This window comes from Corvus hawaiiensis, chromosome 6 (genome assembly GCF_020740725.1).
Source record: "Corvus hawaiiensis isolate bCorHaw1 chromosome 6, bCorHaw1.pri.cur, whole genome shotgun sequence".
Taxonomy (NCBI): domain Eukaryota; kingdom Metazoa; phylum Chordata; class Aves; order Passeriformes; family Corvidae; genus Corvus; species Corvus hawaiiensis.
Genome location: NC_063218.1, coordinates 8,574,505 through 8,596,741, shown reverse-complemented (window position 1 = coordinate 8,596,741; position 22,237 = coordinate 8,574,505). Strand labels below are relative to the sequence as shown.

The window sequence follows — 22,237 nt, the reverse complement described above, 5'->3', positions numbered from 1 at the left end:
AGAAGGGCTCAGGGGCCAGGGAGAGGAAAGCAGATAGTTTGCTCACCCTGTCGTGCTCTCACGAGGGCTGTCAAAAACACAGGAGCTCTCGGAATAAAGTTTCTGGGGCAGTTCTTCCTGTTGCCTTGCTTCCAGTAATGACTTTGTGCTTGTTTACATTAGAGAGTTGTACTACCAGTATTTTATACAACCATAGCTAAATCAGTACAACACCTGTATTGTACCCAGCGTTGCCTTGGTGTGAAGGTGAGTATAGTATTTCTAAGTTCTGAAAAAGCAAGCCAGCAACATGCCAAATGGATACTTAGAGGAAATGGGAAAGCTGTTATATTTTCTGACATTTCAAACTCGATAATGACCACGGACTTACCATGAAATTGTAATTGGTTTCCTAAAAATAAGACGCTGCGAGATTGTAGACAATTATACCAAGCTTACAGCATCCAAATAGGAATTAAAACCTTGGTTCTTTTTGTAATCTTGTTTTTTCTCAACTTACTTATTAAAGGGAAGAGGGTAAAATGAATTATTAATTACACAAAATAAGGGATTTCTGCCAAGAAGCCTAATTCATATGAGCTCAAGATTCTGCCTAAACATTTCCAGTGTACAAGGACAACAAAACCCCACAAGTTAGCAAATCCACAAAGTAACTTCATGGAGATTGCACTTGCACTTTGGGGAAGAAATTGCTCCACTTTTGGTAGAGCCTGTACAGGCTGTGACTGCAGAGTGACACCATCTTTAAAGGACAGAGCTCCCCAGTCCTGTCTGCCATGGTGGACAAACAGATAAAGCTCTCCACTTTACTGAAGGGTGAGAGATTTAACCCCAGGACCTTTAACTCTTTCGCTGGCGCTGGGCACCTCCACATTCTGGGGTGCAGTTTTTCAATTCAAACCTTACAGCTGTCAGTATTACCAAATATTGCTATTCTGAGAAGAGCTTTGTGACAATGCAATCATTAATGCTCAAACCCACACAAATATCCTGGCATTCACTGCAAAAGGAGTTAAACATTTGAGGTTCATGTGATAAAAGTGGTGTTGGTGATGCAGACCCTGGCTCCTGTGACAAAGAGCCTAAATATAACATATCAGAGATCCAAATTAAATTGAATTAAATCCAAATTAAACCCGATGTTTTAATGTGCTAATGCTACCATTGTAGAAAAATGTGGGGAAAATGGATTAAAAAAAAAAAAAAGTTGCTATTTTGCAGGTACTACAATCTAGGCAAGGCAACCTAGAGGAAGGAAAGGGAAAGGAGTTTTCCTGCTGTACTTGTTGGAAGCTGAAGTACAATCTGGCAAACTGGCACCACGCAGGGCGTTCGCTGGGGAGCTCTGAAGTGCCCCCGGTGCTCCGCTACCCCTCCACTCTCCCTTTCCCACCAGCACTCTCACATTCATTCCTCAAAAACCTCAACGTCCACCTCGACCCGGAGCCTCAATCCACAGCCCGCTGCCTCTGCCTCCCCTCCCGGCGCTGCTGCAGCCCCGAAGCTCTGGGACAGCCCAGAGCAGCGACATCCCGGGCCGCTTCCAGCGGGGCAGCCGCAGCTTCCCAGCGGGTTCTGGCGGCGTCTGCCGGGTCTGAGCCGGGTGGGAACCCCAGCGGGCACCCCGCGCCCCCCTCCTCGCAGGGCGCTCACTTTTGCTGCGATTACAGCTAATTAAAATTTAAAATTCAAATCAACTATCGAAAAGGTCATCTTGAACAATCCGTCGGCATTTGGTATTTATCAGCTGGCGCGCAACTATAGATAAACCCGGGGGGCGGGTGTGTGGGGGGGAAGCGCCGCGGCCCTCGCCCCATCCCCGCAGCGGGGCCGGCGCCGCGCAGCTCCCGCGGCCGCGCTGCTCCGGCCCCGCGCTCCGCGGCACGTCGGGCTGCAGCGGGCGGGCGGGCGCACCCTGTCCGCGGCGGCGCAGCGGAGTTGGGAGCGGGACGGCGGCGCTGCCAATGCAGCGGCCGGGAGGGGAGGGCGGCAGCAGCAGCAGCAGCAGCAGCAGCAGGAGGAGGCGGCGAGGGGGAGGGCGCAGCCGGCAGCGCGCACCGGCCGGCGGCGGCGGGGCTGGCCGGGGCGGCGGGGCCATTGTGTGCTCCAGACGGGGACACGGCCGCTCGCTCCCGCACCCTCGCCCGCACCCGCGGCTCGCAGCAGCGAAAGTATCGCGAGAGTGGCCGGCGAACAACCTGCTCCGCCACAGCCCCGCGCCGCGCCCGCGGAGCGCCCGCGCCGCCGCCGCGCACATGCGGACGCCGAGCGCCGCCGCCGCCCGCCGGTGAGTAACGCGGGGAGACCCGCGGAGCGGAGAAACGCGGGGGGAACCCGCCGCCACGCCACACCCCGGCGGGGGAAAGTCCTCCCCGCAAAGTTGGGGAGCGCGGCTGTGAAGCGGGGAGATCCCACAAGCGGCTCCGCGGTGCTTCCCCCCGCCGGCCCCCCCAGCGCTGCGCGGAGCCGGGCACCGGCGAAGGTCACCGCGGCGGGCTGCGGGGAGCAACTTTGCGGCGGGAGGTGGGGTCCGGGCTGGGGGCTGGTGGTGGCGAGAGTGTCGGGGGGGGGGGGGGGGGGGGCGGGCTCGGGGCAAGTTTGTGGGATTTAATCGCGGGCTATAAATGGGGCTGCTGGAACTTTAAAAGGCAGCAAGCTGTGGTTGGCTGGTAGCGAGATTTGGAGTAACATATGGCATTAAAAGGCGCACAGCTGGAGGTAGCATTTCCATCGCAGTGAAGTCAGAGCAGCTGACTCTCCAGCTTGCGGTGTAATTAGCAAACCGAGCACTCCTCCTTCCCTCCCTCCTCCTCCCTCCCGCCTGCCTCTCTCCTCTCCCCCTCCCTCCCTCCCGCCGCGCCTCGGTCGCACTCGCACCGCGCTCCCTCCTGCCCGCCCGGCTCCGCGCCCGCGGCCGGCCCCGCCGCGCCCCGCGGAAGGTAAGCGCCCAGCCGCGGCACGCAGCCGGCTGCAGCCCCAGCCCTGCCCTCCCGGCTGCCTTCCGCCGCTTATTTTTCTCCTTGGCTTTTAATAACTTCAAGGGAAACTTTTTTTTCCTCCCCCCTTTATTCCCCCCCGCCCTTTTCGCATGCGGGGGCCGGGGCCTCTCCCCGCTCTGCCCCGCGCCCTCCTCCCCGCAGAGCCGCCGCTCCCCCAGCGCCAGCCGCCGCTGTTTTGTTGTGATTCGGTGCATAACGACTAAGGATAAAGTTTAAACGTGTGTGTGTGTGCGTGCGTGCGTGACGCGGGGAATATGCTTTTATTAAAAGATGCCCCAAGTTAGCGTTGCTGGGAAGACAGCCTGGGAGTTGATGTGCTTTTCTTTCTTTTCGGGGGGTGTGTGTTTGCTTTCCTGTGCTTAATTTTATTAAAGTGCTTAGTGGGAGAAACAAAGGTTGGAGGGGCTGCTGCTTTACTAGCTTTTGTTTACTTACAATCAAGTTTTTCCTGTTCGGAGCAGGTGCGAAAGGATGAGAAGCATGTTGTGTTGGGTTTTTTTTTTCCTCCCTCCCTCCCCCAAACTATTACAGACAATTAACAGTAAATGTTATCTCCAAGGCTGTTTCTTTGGCTTGGGTTACCAAAAAGCCGATCTGTTTGTTACAGCTGCTAGGAGGCTTTAGTTTACAGTAGCATTCAAGTTTTTCCTGTTTTGAACAGGTTATGAAGGAAGAATGGAGTTTCCAGACCATAGCCGCCAGTTGCTGCAGTGTCTGAGTCAGCAGCGTCACCAGGGCTTCCTGTGTGACTGTACTGTTTTAGTTGGAGAAGCTCAATTCAGAGCTCACAGAGCCGTTCTTGCCTCTTGCAGTATGTACTTCCATCTTTTCTACAGGGACCAGTTAGACAAAAGGGATATTGTGCATCTGAACAGTGACATTGTCACAGCCCCTGCCTTCAGCCTGCTGCTTGAATTCATGTACGAGGGAAAGCTGGAATTCAACAGTCTCCCGGTGGAAGATGTGCTGGCTGCGGCGAGCTACCTTCACATGTATGACATTGTGAAAGTCTGCAAGGGCAAGTTGAAAGATAAAGAATTATGTTCGGAAGAGAAGATTAATGATGAGGCGGCTAGTTTGGAGAAAGCGGAGCATTTTCTAGACGCCGGAGTGCCCCTGGTCCACGAGTTTGACCCAGGAAACAAACAAAAATTCAGCGTTGCAGAATACGAGAGAGCAGCAGGCAAAGAAAAGGTCAGCAGTCACCCCGCCTGGTCCTCTGATCATATAAGTGTCAGCTCTGTGCCGACAGAGGCAGAACCGTGCGCCGCAGCAGCTGGAAAAACAAAGGCTAATGTCAATAGTTCCACAGGACCTTTGTCCCAAAGGTCTGTTAACCATCCCCTGGCTTCGAGTGATGTGGACTGCGCGCTGGATTTGTCTTTCAAGCCTGTGCCGGGGAGAGATTCCTTACACCCCTCCTATGTCTTTGGACAGCTGGCTTCCGACAGCCAGCAGCAGGGTACCGAGCCACTTGTTAAAGATGAACAAGACTTGCTGTCAGATCAGGAGGACAGCGAAGCCAGGAGTCCAGAGAGTCAGCATTTTGGGAATTCAGCCAAAAGCCTAGTGACAGGGTTAGGACACATGTTCGCGGGGAATGGCAGCTCTCATGCCCGAGAGGAGGATATAGATCAAGAGCGAGACGAGAGTGAGGACGACATGGATTCGTCGGACATCTCCTCAGGCGTCCTGGTGCCTCCTGGGCATATCTGCATTTGTCCCCTCTGTAGCAAGGTGTTCCCGAGCCCTCACATCCTTCAGCTGCACCTGAGCTCTCACTTCCGTGACAAGGACGGCTCCCGGACCCGCCTGTCCCCAGACGGGTCGGTCCCCCACTTGCACCCTCTGCGGAAAGACTTTTTCCTGCATGTACACGCTAAAGAGGCACGAGAGAACTCACTCGGGGGAGAAGCCCTACACCTGCGGCCAGTGTGGGAAGAGCTTCCAGTATTCCCACAACCTCAGCCGCCACGCGGTTGTGCACACCAGGGAGAAACCCCACGGGTGCAAGTGGTGCGAGAGACGCTTCACGCAGTCCGGAGATTTGTACAGACATATCCGCAAATTTCATTGTGGCCTTGTAAAGTCCTTGGTTGTTTGAGATGTGTGACTTTTGTTTTGTTTTGTTTCGTTTTGGTTTTTTTTTTTTTTTTTTAAATCTCCACCCCGCCCCCCCCCCCCCCCCCCCCCCCCCCCTTTTTAAAACAAAACAGGAAAAAAAAAGGCAGCATCTGAATTTTAATTTTTTTTTTCCTTCCTTTCCTTTATTTTGTTTTGGTGATATCCACTTCAGGTATATGATCTTTAAAAGATGCAGAGGTATACACTCCAGAGGCCTTTTAATGCAATTGTTCCACCTCTCCATTTCCCCCCTTCCCCTGCCACCCTCCCTTCCTAGCACAGTCCTTTAGGTCTTCTCTTATACACCCATGTTACATTATTAATGTGAAATGATCTTAAGTAATTCTGCAATGATTTAGCATCAGTTTTCACACTGGAAGTACTTGCTTTGTGGTCAGGGTTTTGTTGGTTTGGTTTTTCTTATTTTTTTTTTTTACCTTTTTTTTTTGAAAAAGATTATCAGCAAATTCTGGAGAAAAATTTGGCTTCCATTAAGGTCCCCAAATGCCCTCTGTGTGTTGCAGAGAAACATCTGAAGAGATGAACTATGATTTAAGTACATTTTGGTGTAGAGAAACGATGCAGAGTGGGCAGATGTACTTCTGTTTTACAGAGCTGGATGAGACATTGAATTGGCCCAGATTTTAAAGGGGTTGAGGATTCCTGCCTACGTCTTTGGTACTGGTCATTTTTTATTCTCTTTATTCCATTAATGGTGTTCTGCAGTTGGTCCTAAAATCTAAATGAGAAGTTTTTGCCTTGGGACTTGACTTAAATTTTCCCTTCCCACCCATCCTCCTCACAGGGCTGACCTGCTGAAAAGCTGCTTTTTAGCATAAAATGTGGATGGAAAAACACTTTCTGTCTGCAGTACATTCACTCCCGAAATGTTGATGGATGCACGCTAGGACATACAAAAAAATTGTATAATATGTGAATATTTTCATTCCCATATTGACACACAGAGGCTGATCCCATCCCCCCTGGAGGGGACAGCAGCTGTAAAGTGGGCAAATACCCCTCCTGATACCAGGTTTCTGGGGTTTTGTAGTTCAAGGTAACTCATACCTTGTGCATTAGGAGATGCCCTGCTGTTTTGCCTGAAAAGTTTGCTGCCATGCTGAAACCAGCAGCGTGAAATGATATTTTCTTTTATTTTCATGAAGTTGGCGATTCCCTCTGAGCCAAGTTGTGTGCAATTGCTGGTGTTTCCAAGGGGCAGCGTGAAGATGAACTGCTGGAGGGAAAGCATGGCCTAACTTTTTCCCCAAGTCCCACCTTTTCAGGGGAAGTTTTTGGGTGTAATTTTTCTTTTATTTGTTTAGTTTGTTTGTAAACTGAGGCTGCCTGTAACTATAGCCAGTTTTACTCCAGATGTTTCAGTTTCTTGCCTAATAGATCATCATTTGGTCTGTGCATGTCGGTGGATATCACTTTGTTCCCTTCCAGTCAAATTACCCATTCAAGGTACATGTACACGGGACTGAAATATAATAATAATATTTGAGGGGTTTGAATGTCCTTCTGCTGCATTAGCATTGCTTCACCAGCTTTCTTGACACTCCTGGAGTTATTTGGTGAAACTTAAGCGTGTGTTTTAAAATGAATTTGAAGCACTGAGTTAGGTTATTTTTAAAAGTTGTGCTTAAAATACTGTATTGCATCTTATGAAGAAAAAATTTCCCAATGCCTTTCCCCCTCTGGTCCAAAAACTGAGCACTACCTACATCAATAATATGAGATTGACTTTTTTTTTTAAAATAAGTACTTCCTCTTTAAAGAAAATCAGGATATACTTGTTACAGCCTCTTATTATTCATCTCTTAAACTATGAATGTACATGTAATGTGAAATTTTGCTTTTATTTATAGTTTTGGGGTTTGTTTTCAGTTTAATTTCTCAACTGTAAAATATTTTTGCTGAACCTGTTACATATGAAAGTTGTGGGAGAGTACTGTATCTTGAACATAAGTGGCTTTGGTACTGTGGTCTTATTCTACTTAATCAGTTTTTTCTTTTTTTTTTCTTTTTTTATTTTTGCTGTGATTGGAAATAGCACTGAACAAAATCTAGTAAAATTAAGTTATTTTTCTTTCTACTAAAATTAAGTTATTTTTTTCTCCTGAAGATACTTGATATAGTATTTATTAGATTTTTGTTTTTGAAGTGGAATTATTACTGTTAATCTATTTCAAAAGTAGTTAATTTACACTTTAAATTTTATAACAATGGTTTTTGCATGTTGAGCAACATGTAAAGAGTTTAATGTAGAGTCAGCATTACTGAAGCTGGTAATCTTAATTTTGCATTCTTGTGACACTTTTGTTTGCATTTCAGTTTTTCAGTTTTTACTTTTTTTTTAGAAGATCATCAAATAGGATGTGCCATAAGAACATCATTAGCGTATGGAGCAGGGAAAAGTTGAAACAAGTTTTTGTCTGATCTTAGTATAGAAATAATTCATTAAACTGATGCTATGAGCATGCTCTGTGCTGCAGTGAATATGGGGCAAAAGTTGTTTTTGTTGGGTTTTTTTTTAAAATAAGGAAAAAAAAGACTTTCTCATTCTTGACTACATCATGAACACGCTGTTCTTACAGTCTGGTATTTGTGTTCCCACTCCTCATAGCTTGAATTTCTAAAGTAAAGAAATGTTTGCACTTATTTTTGTTCTTAAGGTGACTTTTTTTTGGCTATTACTCTGTGTGTCTCTTATTTTTAAGTTGCAATAGCTCGGAGCATGTTTTCAAAATGGTTCATGGCTCTACGGAGAAGTACTAAAACATGGCACACTTAATGCTTGTCTCTTCATAAACTATTTCTCTGTGGGGCAGTTGCTGTCTCCATAGGGAACAGTCCTGCTCTGCATTTTAAACACTGGATTTGTCTTCTACTACAAACAAATACTGTGAAGTTAATGTAAAAAAAAAATCATTGATATTTTTAATTGTTTTTAATCTTGGTGCAGTTCAGATTAAATATGTATATTTAAAGACACTAATTTTTGTGGGAGAGTTTTATAGTATACAGTATGTAGAGAAGCTATTGGAATGGAATATATTTTATAAAAATGTTCTATCACTGTTTTATAGTGAACTATTTTTCCTTCAGTGTTAGTGTAATACTGTTAGTCTAGATACGACAATCGCAGGAAGAGTGATTCAGGCTACTGTTAGCGCTTAGTTTTGCGTGGAGTTCTGTTTGCAACTGTATCGGTATGTGCTGTACAATGTGACAATCGTGACTAGGATTGTTGTCTTTATAAATTTACATTAAATAAAACGTGCTAGAATTGTAAGCTTCAGCCTCCTCCTCCCCCCTTTAGCAGAAGGGGTGTGGTGTTTGGGATTTTTTATTATGTATTAATAATGATTACTTCAATTGCAAGTATTTTATAATTTGCCACTTAAAAAAAATTTATTGCTGTATACTTTAATAATTTCTTTCTTTTTCAGGGCCATCTGGAATTTTAGGCGTGTAAGGAGCTGCTGTGTCTCAATCAGAGCCCTGACTGAGCATTTCCTTAGTGACCAGGCTGGACCTAACCCAGCACCATCTCTGCGTTTTGACCAGGGCTTTTGGGGCTCTTCGAAGGGGCTCAGCGCTCCCTGGGTGCCCCGGGGGAGCTGTGGGCCAGCCCTGCCCCAGCGATGCTGCGTGGCAGCCGCAGGCAGGGGCTGGTGGCCGGGTGACAAACCTGTGAGCGCAGGGGTGAGGTGGTGTGTGAGGACAGCCCAGCACCCTTGGGCTGATCCGGCACAGTGCTGGCTAACTGGCGTGAGGGGCTTCTCTTAAGTGCAGAATCTCTCCCAGCCTTGGGCTGCTGAGCTCTGACCCACTCCTGCCTTAATCCTTGGGCTGATTTTAGCAGGAGTTGGGGTTGGGAGGAGGAAGGCACGAGCTGTCTGTGCTGGCTGCTGCTCAGGGGAGGACAACAAGCTGGTGGGGAGGTTTGCACCTGTACCACGTGCACTGCGTTCTGTGTTTCTTAATTATGTGGAAGCAAAGGCTCCTGGCAGAATGGGACTGCCTCGAGATGGTGCTGGTTAAAGGATGGGCAGGTTATAGTTAATGCTGGTGTGGAGGCACAGCTATCGCTCCCCCCCTGCTACCACTAGCAGCTTCTTCGCAAGCGTCTCAAAATAGGTGGGTATTTCTTGCCTTCAAGCATGTGTCCTTCCGTAGAGATCCTGTGCCTCCATCCCCATCTGCGGGGAGGGCTGAAAGCTGCTGAAGATGCGTGATGATCTGCAATGTGGTGAAGTGTTAAAAACTATAAATATATTTTTTTTTAGTTTTTTTTTTTTTTTAATTTCTACCGCTGAGAGATGGGTGTCCCTGCAGATGCTTATTTGTGGCACTCTGTTTCCACTCTTTTGTGCTTTGTGGATGTATGGAAGAACATTCAAAGGTGTTTTATCTCACCCCTGCCCCCAAAAAATTTAAATAAATTTGCCCAAATCTGAGTGCGATGCTGGGGAAGGAGGAGGCAAAAGGCTTTTCTTTGAGAGAGAGGGTGCTCAGAAAGAAGCAAGCTTGAAGCTAAACCTGGGAGGTGGATGGCTTGCAAACAGGCTATAAATAACTGTGAGTAGATTGAGGAGAGCAGCCCACATCTCCTCTGGCATGGGCATGCTGTGCCCATTTTCTTTGTTGATAGCAATTGCTAATGTGAATTCTGGCACTCCAAATCCCGATGCCTGTTGTTCTGATAACATAATTAAATCTTAGGAATGTGAAATACAAAAAGCTTTGAGAAGAAACCAGGCCACTAAGCGGATACTGGGAAGGGGGGTGTGCAGGCTGTGTATGTACCAAATACGCAATGGGGTTGCTCCAGGCAGGATTCCCTCCCTGCCAGCTCATGGCCACGTTGGGAGTGATCCTGCAACCTACAGGAAAGGGGGTGACCCCCAGGAGCATCTGCTGTCCTAGTCCCACTCTGCAAGGGCTGTCATCTTCCAGGATTACAGCACGTCATGGACTCCTTAGGTTGGCAGGGGTCAGCCTTGCCCATGCCAGCAGCTTGGGTTCCTGCCATTCTTGCAAAGCCTGGTTCTCCTTGGGATGAGTGTTGGGAAATGGTTTTGTTTATTTTTAGCTTTTGTTTTGAAGTGCTAAGTGCCTTCTGGAAAGTGGTCTGGCCTTGGTAGGCCCAGAGGTGGCTGTGGCTATCTGGGTGCATCCAGCCACGTGTCACTAAGTGCTGCTGTGCAGCTGAAGACTGCGGAGGAATGGCTTTTTCCTGGTTAGGTGATGAGATCTGGGTTTGGACCAAGTGCTTCCCAAGCATGAGAAGAGTTCATATTGACCCATGAGAGTGTCCCTGGTGCTGTTGGTGTCTATATTGTGGGGAAGCACTGTGTGGATTGATCCTATTTATTGCTTAAATTGATTAAATTCTTGCATGAATTTAATGAGGTAGGTGTCCCCCATGAGAAGTAGTTGGGGTAGAGGGGATTTTTGTGTTGCCCAGCTGGTTGGTAGTACTGTCACCTTTCAGCTTCTACTGTACTCGAGGTCAGATCATGCCACCCTGAGCTTTGCTTGCCCACCGGTGTCTTTCTGCGCCTTTGTGCTGAGCAAGGTGAACAGCAGAACATGAAACAGCAGCTGTTTTCTGAGGGAATCAATGACAGGTGTGACCCAGCAAAAACAGCCTATGTAGGACAAAGCTAGGCTCAAGTGAAATGGAGTCAAGCCTATGGTGCAGTTGGTGTGTGAGAACGCCTTGTCCTGGGAGGAGGAGGAGGAATCATGAGCAGAGCAGTGACCGACTGCCTGGAGAGCACTTTATCTCAAATGACTTGGTGTTTGTGCCGGGGAGACTCAGCTGGAAGTGCTGCAGGTTGAGCAGCTTTGTGCAGTGATGTCTCCTAACCATCAGACCAAGGGATCCCAGGTTCTTACTTCTCAGAGGTGGGATGACACTGCAGAGGGATGCCAAGCACTCTCCAAGCAGGCACCCTTGGTGTATGTGCTGTAGCCCTCTGCTCTTCCTGACATGCTCTTTTCATCCCAATTAAAAAAAAAAATTGCTGTTTAACAGGAGGAGAGTGAGCAAACATATTGGTTATTGTTACCTGTTTCCTGTTTGTTGTTCTCTCTTGTACAGCTGCTTGCTTCTGTACGCAGCTGGCTCCCCTGCTCTTTCAAAATGATCTCCTGCAGAAAACTGAAGTATTTGCCAACCTGGCTCTAAAAAAACCCTCGAACAACCACGTCTCCTACATCCTTCTTAATATTCTTGGGCCTTTGCGCATCAGCCTCCTCTGTGCCCTACCCCAGCTAGAGGAGCTTGGTCCAGGCAGGGATGAAGACTGATGCTCCCACCAGCAAAGCAACCTGGCCAGGCAGCGCTGCCAGTGTTTTCCAGCGGCAAAGGGTGGGCTCTGGCATCCCAATGGGTTTTGAAAGCTTTTCCCAAGGGGATTTTAAACAATATATATTATAGATGTCAGGATAGAATTGCTAGGAAAGGGATCTTCTCAGTCTTAATAACACAGGAATTTGGGAAAACAAAAATTCAAATGCCAACCTTATCCACAGGTTACTTATCCCTCGGGATAACTCAGCCCACACACTAGGTACTCTCTGTTCCCCAACCTTCTTTATCTCTCTCTCTTTTCTGTGCTATCCAGGTGGTGTTACGAACCATCTGCTGCAGTGATTCAGCAGAATCCATTTAGCGCTTTCCCAGAGAGGCCGGCATCTGCCAGGCAAGGGGGAGACCGTGGGGAAGCCCGGCACATCTGCCACCGTGTCTGCGAGCGAGGGCCGGGGTCAGCCCCAGCCTCCCCGGGGCCGCCCCGCGGGGCGCAGGTTCTGTGTGAGAGCACCGCGAGCTTCGCCCTCGTCCTCGGGGCTCGTCTGGCTCGGCCCGGGTGGTTAATTATCAAATGGCTGATTTGGCTTTGGGAGGGAAGAACTTCCCTTGCACTTTGTGGTGTTCTGCGGTGTCTGGCCGGCGCTTGGCAGGCACTGGACTTCCTGGCTGGCACAAGATGGGAACGAGACGGTGCCATTTTCGTTCCCAAGGTCATGCTGAGAGTGCTTGGACTGAAAAGCACCCGAGTATAAAGCTCTCCAAGGTGGGGGCAATAAGGGGATGAATTCTCCTGTGGGGCAATAAGGCAGCTCCAGTCCAGCAGCATTTTGCAAAACAAATGCTGTGTGGGGCAGGAGGGGGACAGAAAGGGTGATGCCAGTTCTGCCTTGGGTATTACAAATTCCTTGGGGTAAGACTTTGCCTTGGGGTAGGTCTTTGAGTGTGAGAATCACTTGAATTTCACTCTAGGATGGGGGAAGATGATCTTTTGGATAACATGAAGAATATAATTAGCAGTCCTGACTTCCCAACCTATTGGTAAGAGTCAAGTAATGCTTGGCAGTGACTGCCAGCAAATACTGAGTCAGTATAAAAAGTAATACCTGGCAATGTGTTTTCAATGCCTGTATGTATTTGAGCCTCTGGCAGGAAACATAATAGATCTTGTGTTCAAAAATTCATCACATCTGTGCAATAGGTTGTGGCAACGAGCACTGAAACAGGACCAGGAACGTTAAATGTCTCATCTACTGGAAGGTGTTTTTAGCTCATAGGCCAGTGATTTGGAGGAGCAGAAGCTGCTCTCTTTCTCACTCTGGAAATTAAATAAAAATATCTTAGTTTTAGTAGACTAGGAGTAGTCACACTGACTGGGGTTTCAACCCTTCTGATGTCTAATCAGCTGTCAGAAGAAGCTGCTTTCCTTTTAATCATTTCCTCTAAGATGTTTTTATACATATAACAGTTTTGTTTCTGAAAATGTTTTGTAAGCAACTCCTTTCACAATGTTGCTGTCAAGGATATGCACAAAATCCTTGGCACAGGAGGGAAAAAGACCTTGTCTGGGAATTTGGTCTGCCCTGCTCCTGGTTAGGGACAATTCACTACTAGTTTTACCTGAGGAATGTGTGTCTAACCTGCTTGTAGGAACCTCCTTGGGCAGTCTGTCGTGATGCTCACCTCTCCCTTAGCTTAGAAAGCCTTTTTTCTCACCCTAATATCTAGTGCAGGTCATATGCTCTGATGTTTTACCTTTTTAGTTGGATAAAGAGGCAGGCTCTACTGGCAGTGTGATGCCTGAGCTGTAAAAATGGTCTGTGTGGGGGACTGACCCAGTTTATAAACTAGAACTGGATGCAGTGTTGGGCAAAGCAGCCGAACAGCAGAACAAGCTTATTCTGAAGCCCCCTGGGTGTTTTATTTCACAGCCAGGAAGATCTAGGAGGCCCCAGGGCATAAGCTGCTGTCTGTAGGTGGCCAGCATGAGAAACAGGCTGTTGGGTTAGTGCCTGCACAAACGCCTTCTGTGAAACGTGCAAGGTTAAGGCTGCGTTTGTTCTTCAGGACACTCTTAGGGACTGACCCCTGCTTGGCCAGCAGTAGGCTGTGTTCTTCTGGGCCTTGTCTTAGGCTTTTGCTTAAGGTAGAATTTTGATCTCTTTTTAATGAACACAATTTAAATTTTTAGAGGTGTAGGGGGGAAACCCCGAGTGAGATTGCCTTCCCTTTCTTGTAGCCTTCAAACTGATCATCTGGTTCTGACTTCAGAAATAACCTCATTAGCCTCTTACTAATGAAAGTAATTTCTCCTGCATTAATTCAAAAGGAGGGTATTCAGATAGAGTGTGCTAGGAAAAGGGGGACAGGGACCAGGTTACACCAGGGGTTATTAACCTTTTGAGACCTACTGGGCTGGGGTTGGACCAGTGTGGGACTGCGTAGTCTGTGGTGGTGTAGGCAAGTGAATGAGGTAGTGAACGTGAGGGTCCTTCCTGCCTTTGGCCTGGTAAGGTCTAAATGCTTCAGCTGGCAAGAGTGTGGTGGAGAAACTCACTGCTGGAGGGAAAAGGATCTGGGGCTGCTGGGGGAATGCAGAGAAACACCTTCTCTGTGAGACCTGGTGCTGCAGGTGCCCATATCTCTGCTCTGCTTCGGGCTGATGGAAGGGTGAAACAGGATTAATCAGTCCTGCTCAGTCATCCCCTGGTCTGGGCAGCATTTTGTCTCCTGGTGCTTCTCCTACACCTGGCAGAAAAACTTTCAGCTCCATGCCGTTCAGGCAGTGTGAAAATTTTGCTTAAGCTCAAGTTTACCCAGGGAATGGAGTTTTGCTTTAGGTGTGGAGCAGGTCTGAGGGAGCTCTGTTGAGCCACTGAGCTGAAATCCAATCCTAGTTTCAGTGCCATGAAACTGGAGCACTGAATTCCATTCAGCTCCATGTATCCAGAGGTGGTACAGATGTGATACTGTCTTGTCTGGACCATTTGAAGCTGGGGAAGGAAAGGAGATGGAGTCAGGGATGCCATTCAGTGCAATAAGCCTGGGATGGCAGTGCTTGTCCAGGAGGGACACAGGCAGAGCTTTAGCCTTCCATGGCCTTTTGGAACTTGACCTTGCTGTTCTCAACCTTACCAAGTGTCTCATTGCCTGGGGCACAGCCAGCAGTGTCTGCAGGTGGTTCTCCATCCCCTCCTGCAAGGACAAGGCTTGTCCAAAGAGAGAGACAAGAGAGCCAGGCTCTGTACCCACTGGATGAGCACAATTTTGGGGAGGTCACAGTCTGAGGTGACTTGAACACAAAAGGTGTGATCATTTTTGGAGCAAAGAACAGGGCTCTGACCCTAAAATTATGGTGGTAGTGCTGCTGCTTCTTGTTGCTGGTGTAACAGGATGCTCTGGCTCCCAGAAGCCCCAAATTCCAGCAGGGCAGAGAATCTGCAATACTTCCAAAGGCTGCATTTAACTTCTCGCCATCAGCAGAATCAGAAACACTTCTTTCCCCTAAAATTAGGCTAAAAAGTCACCCATGACTTCCAGCAAAAAAGCCACCTGTTTTATTGGGCTCAGGTTTTTTAAGCTTTGCTGCTTGTAAAACCAGAATTTAAAAGATCAGACAACACTTTGTTCTACAATATTTTCAAACATCAAAAGATGCCAAAACTTACTGAGCACTGCTCTGAAGTTCAGTTTGAGCATAGTGACTTCCTCGTGGTGTTCACTGTGCCTCCAGTAGCATTCTGGCAAGTTCTTGCGATGCTTTATATTCACCTTCAAATCAGAAGTTCTAGCTTTTTGTTTCGTTTATTTTGAACTCAACAAAAAATGTCAGCTGCTTTCGGAATATGGAAACTTAGGAGATTTATCTTGGAAATGATTTTTCAAAACATGCCTTTTTGTGTGTGTTTTTCTCTGTTTACTGGGTCTTCAGGGTATGCGATGTGGCTGTGCACAGCTGATGGAGCATGGGGGAGTGCGGGGAGGTATCAGGAATGTAACTACAAAACCCGAATTTGTCCCCTAGGATGATCTCATGCACAGTCACAATATCTGGATCTCTTAATTCTCCTCTTAAGTTGACATATCTAAAAGCCTTGTTGCTAAAATGTCTGTGCTGGGAGTTTCCCTGGGAGAGCCCATCTCCACATCATGACCTGGCACAAATTCCCTTAGCTTTTACAACTGTGTGGTGTTGAAGGGTTCTGTGGAAGGAAAATAGATGTAGTGAGAGCTCTTACTGCATCGCTGGCTTCTGGCACTGCAGCAAAAGCTGACTGATTCAGTTGGTTTTAAAAAATGGATTGGAGTCTAATTTTTTTTTAAGGTTTTTGTTTGTTTGTTTGTTTGTTTTTCTTTTAAATCTGCTGAGGAAAGTATTAGATTGGCAGCCTCTCAGTTAAAAGTCTCCAGGTTTGCCATCCCTGCGGATTCTCACGTGTGGAGGTATCGAATTGCAGAAAATAGAAAGTGCCTGGATTGCTGGCTGTGTCCTGCGAGGCTCAGCCACGGGAGGGGGGCAAACTCCAGCTCAGCGGTGCAGAATTTTGCCCACGAGAGGCTGCTGAACGGGCTCTGGTGTTGCACAATGTCCGAGCGGGCACCACGGCGTCAGTACCTGCGAGCCTCTCCCAGTTCCTTGTGTACTTTGAAACCCCGAGGGAGGGAGAGCGCGGAATGAGTAAGTCATTGGGAACAGATGTTGCACAGTAGCAGCGAAACAAATATTTTGTGTTTATGCTACTTCCATTCAAGGGTAATGTTAACACCGATGTGTCTGTGTTAACTTGCCCTTTTCTCAGCAGAATCTCAGCAGACCATCGGGATTGGTTACTAATAAACGTCTGCGTGGAGCGGGGTGAGGGCTGGGCTCCTGAATATGTGCGTTTGGTTCCTAATTCTGCAAAGCGTGTCGCTTATTCCCTTGCTATGTGTCATTTCTTCCCCTGCCTGACCTGTTTGCTCTCCCCCTGCTGCCAGTGGCATTTTGCTTTGCATAAGGAGGAAAGGCACTACCCAGAAGGACTCAAATTTTATTTTTCCCCAGCTTTTATTTATTTTTTTCCCAATGGAGTTTCTGAGTAAGAAGCAGATACCCTGGTGGGTTTTGTTTTTCTTCTCTTTTTTTTTTTTTTCTGAAGAGACCTGCCTATTCCTCTCGAGGCTTTTTCATGTAGATATGATGGGCTTGGGGTGCACAGCTGCCCCACCATCCCCTTGTTCTCAGCTTGGAAGGCTGGGAGGTGCCTGGCTCCCCAGCCCTGGAGGATATTATCCCCGTGGCAGCATCTGGCTCTTGGCAGGCTCTATGGGCAGCCGCACTGGCAGGGTTTGGAGTTCCCTTTTAGCTTTGTCGTGTGGTAATGTCAGCTGGCTCCTCGGGCTCCCTTGTTCTCTCGCATCCCTTTTCTTTTTGACAAACCTCTCTGGTCAATGAGAGTTCTCAGAATGCTCCCTGGAATTGCTATCCACAAGGTATTTCTTTTACTTTGCTGCAAAGAGGGTCTTTTTGGCAAATCTTTGTTTTATTATAACAGTAGGGAGAGGGGAAAAAAGCTGATCAAGTTCCTGGTAGCTTGTGGAATCTGTTAGTGTCAGTGGACAGGATAATTTGCTCAGCTGACTGATTATTTACAGTAACCCTAAAAGCATTGACTCCCTCCCCAGGAAGGAAGCACTGATGGTTTTAAACAGCAAGAAATGCCTTTAAGCAAACCAAGAGTAAAAGACAAAATGCGAGTTCTGCTGCTCCTCCTGAAAATGAGTGGTTTTGGGGACAGACCTCAGCTGAAGTAAATCCCACCTGTCCCTTGGATTGTGTCACTGTGCACCATTTAAAAACCATCCCCCAAGGTTATTACTATTATTTTCTCAATGTATGAATAAGCCACTTACAAGGCATAGCTGCTATATTACAATTTCCTAAGAGGTGCTGGCATCTGGAGAGATTACATTCCACTGTCCCCTGGGATGGAAAGAATGAGTTCAAGAACAAAGAATGAAACTCTCACTTCTGCACTCAGAAACCGAATATTCACCGAAGGGTAGGGGCGAGCCAGTAACTGGACCACGACATTGCCGCTGCTTGGTGCAACCTTCCCCTTTCCTGCCAAAAATTGGGCTGCACTGAACCATCCATAAACTTCAGCTTAATAATACTCAGGCTGAACTTGGTGGGGGGGGCGGGGGGAGTGGGGGGTGGGAGAGGAGGAGAATAAAAATCCTGTCAGTGGTGAACTTTGCAACACCGCAGTGTGTAGGATTAACAGCTCTGTGCTCCGGTGTCTATTTGCAGGACTGGCACGGTTCACGCCGTGGTCTTGGCAGCCGCGGCGCAGCCCCAGCACCTTGCTCTGCAGAGACACCTTTCTGGGTGGGAGGAGGATGCTGAGCGCCTGGCTGCCTGCCAGCCCACGTCGAACCGCCACGCAAATTGCAGTGGAGCTGCAAAGAAACGGAGATCGCCCACTCCGAGCAGTCTGTGCCATCGGCTGTCTGGCAGGATTGATGGTTGTCACTACCGAACGCTGCTGAGCTGGAGCCAAAATCAAATGAGTGGATGTCCTCGTGAGCCTGCTTGGGGGAGAGAAAAAAAAAAAAAGGCAACTTAAACTAAGAACTTCTTTTCAGTTTAGAAACTGAGCTAAAGAGGCTTGTTCCACTTTATAATAGCTTAGCTGAGAAGAAGGGCTGGGAAACATTCCTGTTGCATGCAGAATTGGAAGGCCACAGGTTTTCAGCTGTCTTTCTTTGGTACTGATTTGTAGCAGGAAGGAAGGAGCATCTCATCTCATGTTAAACTGTCCATAGGACACAAAGGAATGTTTAACCATGGCCAGCCCTGATCTTGACAGCTGTGGTGTAATGCTGATTGTGGCAACAGTGCTGATGGGCTTTAGTGGTTTTCCCTCTTCCCACATGGACAACCAGCCCTGGGCATGCTCCAGGTCATGATCGTAGCAGTGGCTGATGCACAATGATAATGAAGTGATTGGTTATAGCCTCCTTGGCAAATCATAGAATAGTTCGTGTTGGAAGGTAACTTTACAGATCATTTAGTCCAACCCTCCAGCAATGAGCAGGGAAATCTTCATAGAATGGTTGGGGTTGGAAGGGACCTTAAAGATCATCCAGTTCCAACCCCACTGCCATGGGCAGGGACACCTTCCACCAGACCAGGTTGCTCAGAGCCCCATCCAGCCTGGCACTGAACGCTTCCAGGGATGGGGCAGCTGCAGCTTCTCTGGGCAACCTGTGCCAGGGCCTCACCACCCTCACAGTAAAGAATTTCTTCCCAATATCTAATCTAAACCTGTCCTCTGTCAGCTTAAAACAACACCTCCTGTTTTTCCTATTGCTATGTGCCCTTTTATCTGGTCTTCAACTAGGTCAGGTTGCTCAGAGCCCCATCGCAAATGACCATCAATGTTTCCCAGACAAAAAGAGGGGACTTGGTTTTCTGAATCTGACTGAGAGGTGTAACCAAAGGAATTTTACAAAATCACAGTAGAAATTCAGTGTTAGAGCCTGGTTTGGTTGTAATGGCTGAATTGAGCCAGATTTACACCAGCAAAGCGGAGATGAGGCCCTAGCCCTGGCATGGAGCCTGCTCACCTTTCAGTCTCCAAATTGTTCACACAATGTTCACAAAATGGACAAGAAGTATCTGGACCAACACATCCTAAGGGATAAGAACAACCTGGAAAATGGAATGCATTAATCTCTGCTCCTTCACCTCTTGAGTGAGAGACAAAAGGAAGGAAAGCAAGCCAGAAAGGAAAGAGATGTGCTTCCTTTTCTCCTCTATGTCAGGGAAAAAAAGCGCTTAATTTTCTGCCTGCTTCCTCTTTCCTTCCCTCGTGTCCTTAGTGTGGTTAGATACAGAAAATAAAGTGTTTTCCTTGACCATGTGTGTCAAGTCCCTCTCCTGGGATGGAGGTGCTCTGGTGCTGCTATTATCTGGGCTGAGGAATGCTGGGTCTGGTCCTGCCTCTCCCATTGTTCCTACTGGTACCGGTAATTTATTTTTTGGGAGTAGATCTGGACTATCCAAACTAAATCCATGGGCCCTGCTAGAAAAATGGTGCAACACATTTTTGAATTACATCAACAGATGTGATGTGGAAGGTATCTTTGAGCCTGCTTGAGCTGAGGAAAAGCCTCCTGCCTGGTGATGTGGCCTTTCCAGGATGCATCCTTTTGTTATTTTCTTGTGTGGCTTGAAGGGACTGATTCTGGCAGGGAGGTACTGCTGTGGGGACATCCTTGTGCCTGCAGTGGGGGGCAGCAGGGGGACAGGGCATTAGCAGTGCCTACATTGCTCATTCCTAGAGGGATACTAAGCTGTGGAGCTAAAATGCATGGTAAACACTGGCTTGGCGCAGAGCAAGTCTGTGGCTACAGTGAGGTAAGGACCATGTCCCCTGCCCTACAGCCCAGCACTTCTTTGGGGCTGTATCCTGAGAGAAAATCCCTCCTTGTTGTCCAGGCAGTGAAGTGAACCTCTTCTTTTCCTCAGAGCTCCTGCTCTGATGGCCAGCAAATTCCACTCTTCAGACGGGCTATAAATATTTAACGGAGGAAGCACAGGAGCCTGCCCATGCCAGGCCAACACTCCCATGACATTACTTACCCAAGTAAGCTGAGTTCTTTGTTTGGAGGGTACCTAAACAACGTGTTCAAACACTTCTCACCTCTCTGAGCAGGTGCTTCCTCTCTCTGTTGGCTTCAGGAAGGATGCTCACCCCACACCGCCTCCTTCCTGCCTCTGGTCCCAGGTTCAGCCTGGCTTTGCAAACCAATGGACATCTTCAACCTGAGGTGTCCATCGCTTCTGTGCTTCAGAGAAGGCCGTGTCCAAGTGTTGTGCCCATCCCTGGGCAGGCTTGTGAAGGATTAACTGTCTGCCTGTTTGTGTCTGGTCAAAGATGTTGCTTGGTTTGGTTCCTTCTCCTTCCCTTTTCCCTGTTAGTCCAACGGTATCTTTATATTAAGCAGCACAAGAGAAGAATAAAGATTTAAGCTCATTTAACCTTGAACACAGCCATTAGTTAAGCAATTAAAATTAAAGGGTGAGTTAATGGGCAGTGTCAAACATTCGGAGAAACATCTGTTGTAATAGAAGTCTGCCTTTTAGCTGATGAATAATTGATCCTCTGTTTGTCAGCACCTACGCCCAGGCGAGGCAGGAGCACTGGCACTGCCAGAGCGAATCCAGTGCCCCCCTCCCCAGCCAGAGGCTCCAGGAGAACAGGAGGACCCAGCCACCACCACTTGGAGGTACATTAGGAAAACCACCTGCATTGCACCCTCTCGCTGAGGTTGCCCCTGCTGGGTCTCTTGCTCAGCTGGGATCAGACGTGTTACTTCAGGTCTAGAGGAATCGATGGTCTATTTTTAAGTCTTTATTAATGCATGTGTGGCTGGATGTGGTATCTGGACACCCATTGCCAGGGATGTAGATGACTCAAACCACTTTGAATTGAATCACTGAGTTAAATTTACTTGCTTTTTGGCAAGCAGTGGATGTGAGAGAACGTCTTCGCTAATGCATTGAGGGCAGTACTGTAAGTATTATCCAGAGTTCGAGGGGTAAAGAGCAGAAAGAGTTTGTCTCTTGGCTGTGGTAGAGCCAGTACTGCTAGAGCCACTTCTGCAGTACTGCCATCTCCCACAGACATCCCTCTCTCCCTAGAATGGTGAAAGATATTTGTATAAATCCTGGGTCCTGTGAGATGAAGAACTCTGCTATTCCAGCAGCAGGGTGCCCTCGGTGCCTGGCCCTGCACACCCACCTGGAAAGCACTTCCCAGCCAAACCAGTCTCCATGTGGGGTTGGGGGTGCCTTAGCAGGGTGGGGTGATGGAGCAGGGTCTGGTCCCTGTGCTGTGCTCCTCATGGCTGGGGCTGGGAGAAGCGCCAGAGCGACCCAGAAACTGAATCGAGGACATGAAACATTTGCAGCGTGGGATGTGGGAGAGGAAGCCTGGGTCACAGAGGATTCTTGACGTGTTGTTTTCCATATTACCTCTCAATCCCTTTAAAAAAATCAAACTGAGCCTGTTGTGCAATTTGCCATAATTTGAGCACGCAAAATCACAACAAACTGAACTAAATCAAAGCCACTATTCCAGTCCAGCACAGAAGGGACAGTGGGTTTTTAGCAATCCCAGGTGAGCCCCTTCCCCCCATTTTGGGGGATGCCATGAGCACAAGCCCCTTTATAGAAGGCAGTTGGGAAAAAGCAGTGGGAATGCAACAGAAAAAGCAGAAGGAAATTATTTTGAAGGTACCTTAGAGATGAATGTTGTCAGAATGTAGGTTCTCCCCATGCCTCAAGCTGTGTTGAGCTGAGTTTTTACCCTTTGAGGTACAAAATAATATCCACCTGGCTCTTTGTTAGAGAGAAACACAACAAAATCACCTCCACCCTCCTAAAGAAACCAATTGTATAAATATTTGGTTTTCACACACTTTTTTTTTTTCTCCAGACTATCTGTAGAACTTGAATTCATGCAAGAGTTCAGGATTTGTTTAAAATTGTATTAATTGGTACGTGCATCATAAGCTTAAAGAAAGGGAAATAAACTGGGATGGGAAAATTATCTATGTGTCTTCTGCTGGTTTTAGCTGACAACAAACAGAACCTGTAGCTCAGTTTCTTCCCCCATCTGCCCCTCTCCATGTAGAAGCTGCCTTAGCATTTGTCTGCACTTTTGCTGCTGCTTCCACTTCCTTCTCTGCTTCTTTAGAGTAGAGCAGCTCTTTTTCAATTTTATAATGAAATTTCTAT

At 47.7% G+C, this 22,237-nt stretch overlaps 1 protein-coding gene across 1 annotated transcript; it reads left to right on the top strand.

Annotated features, from left to right (window-relative positions):
* Nucleotides 1–2,095: 2,095 nt before the first annotated feature.
* Nucleotides 2,096–5,173, top strand: ZBTB42 (zinc finger and BTB domain containing 42). Its single transcript, XM_048307196.1, is given in 3 exon segments — nucleotides 2,096–2,287; nucleotides 3,661–4,832; nucleotides 4,834–5,173. Coding segments are annotated over 2 exon segments (1,428 nt in total). The 5' UTR covers nucleotides 2,096–2,287; nucleotides 3,661–3,674; the 3' UTR covers nucleotides 5,104–5,173.
* The last annotated feature ends 17,064 nt before the right edge of the window (nucleotides 5,174–22,237 follow it).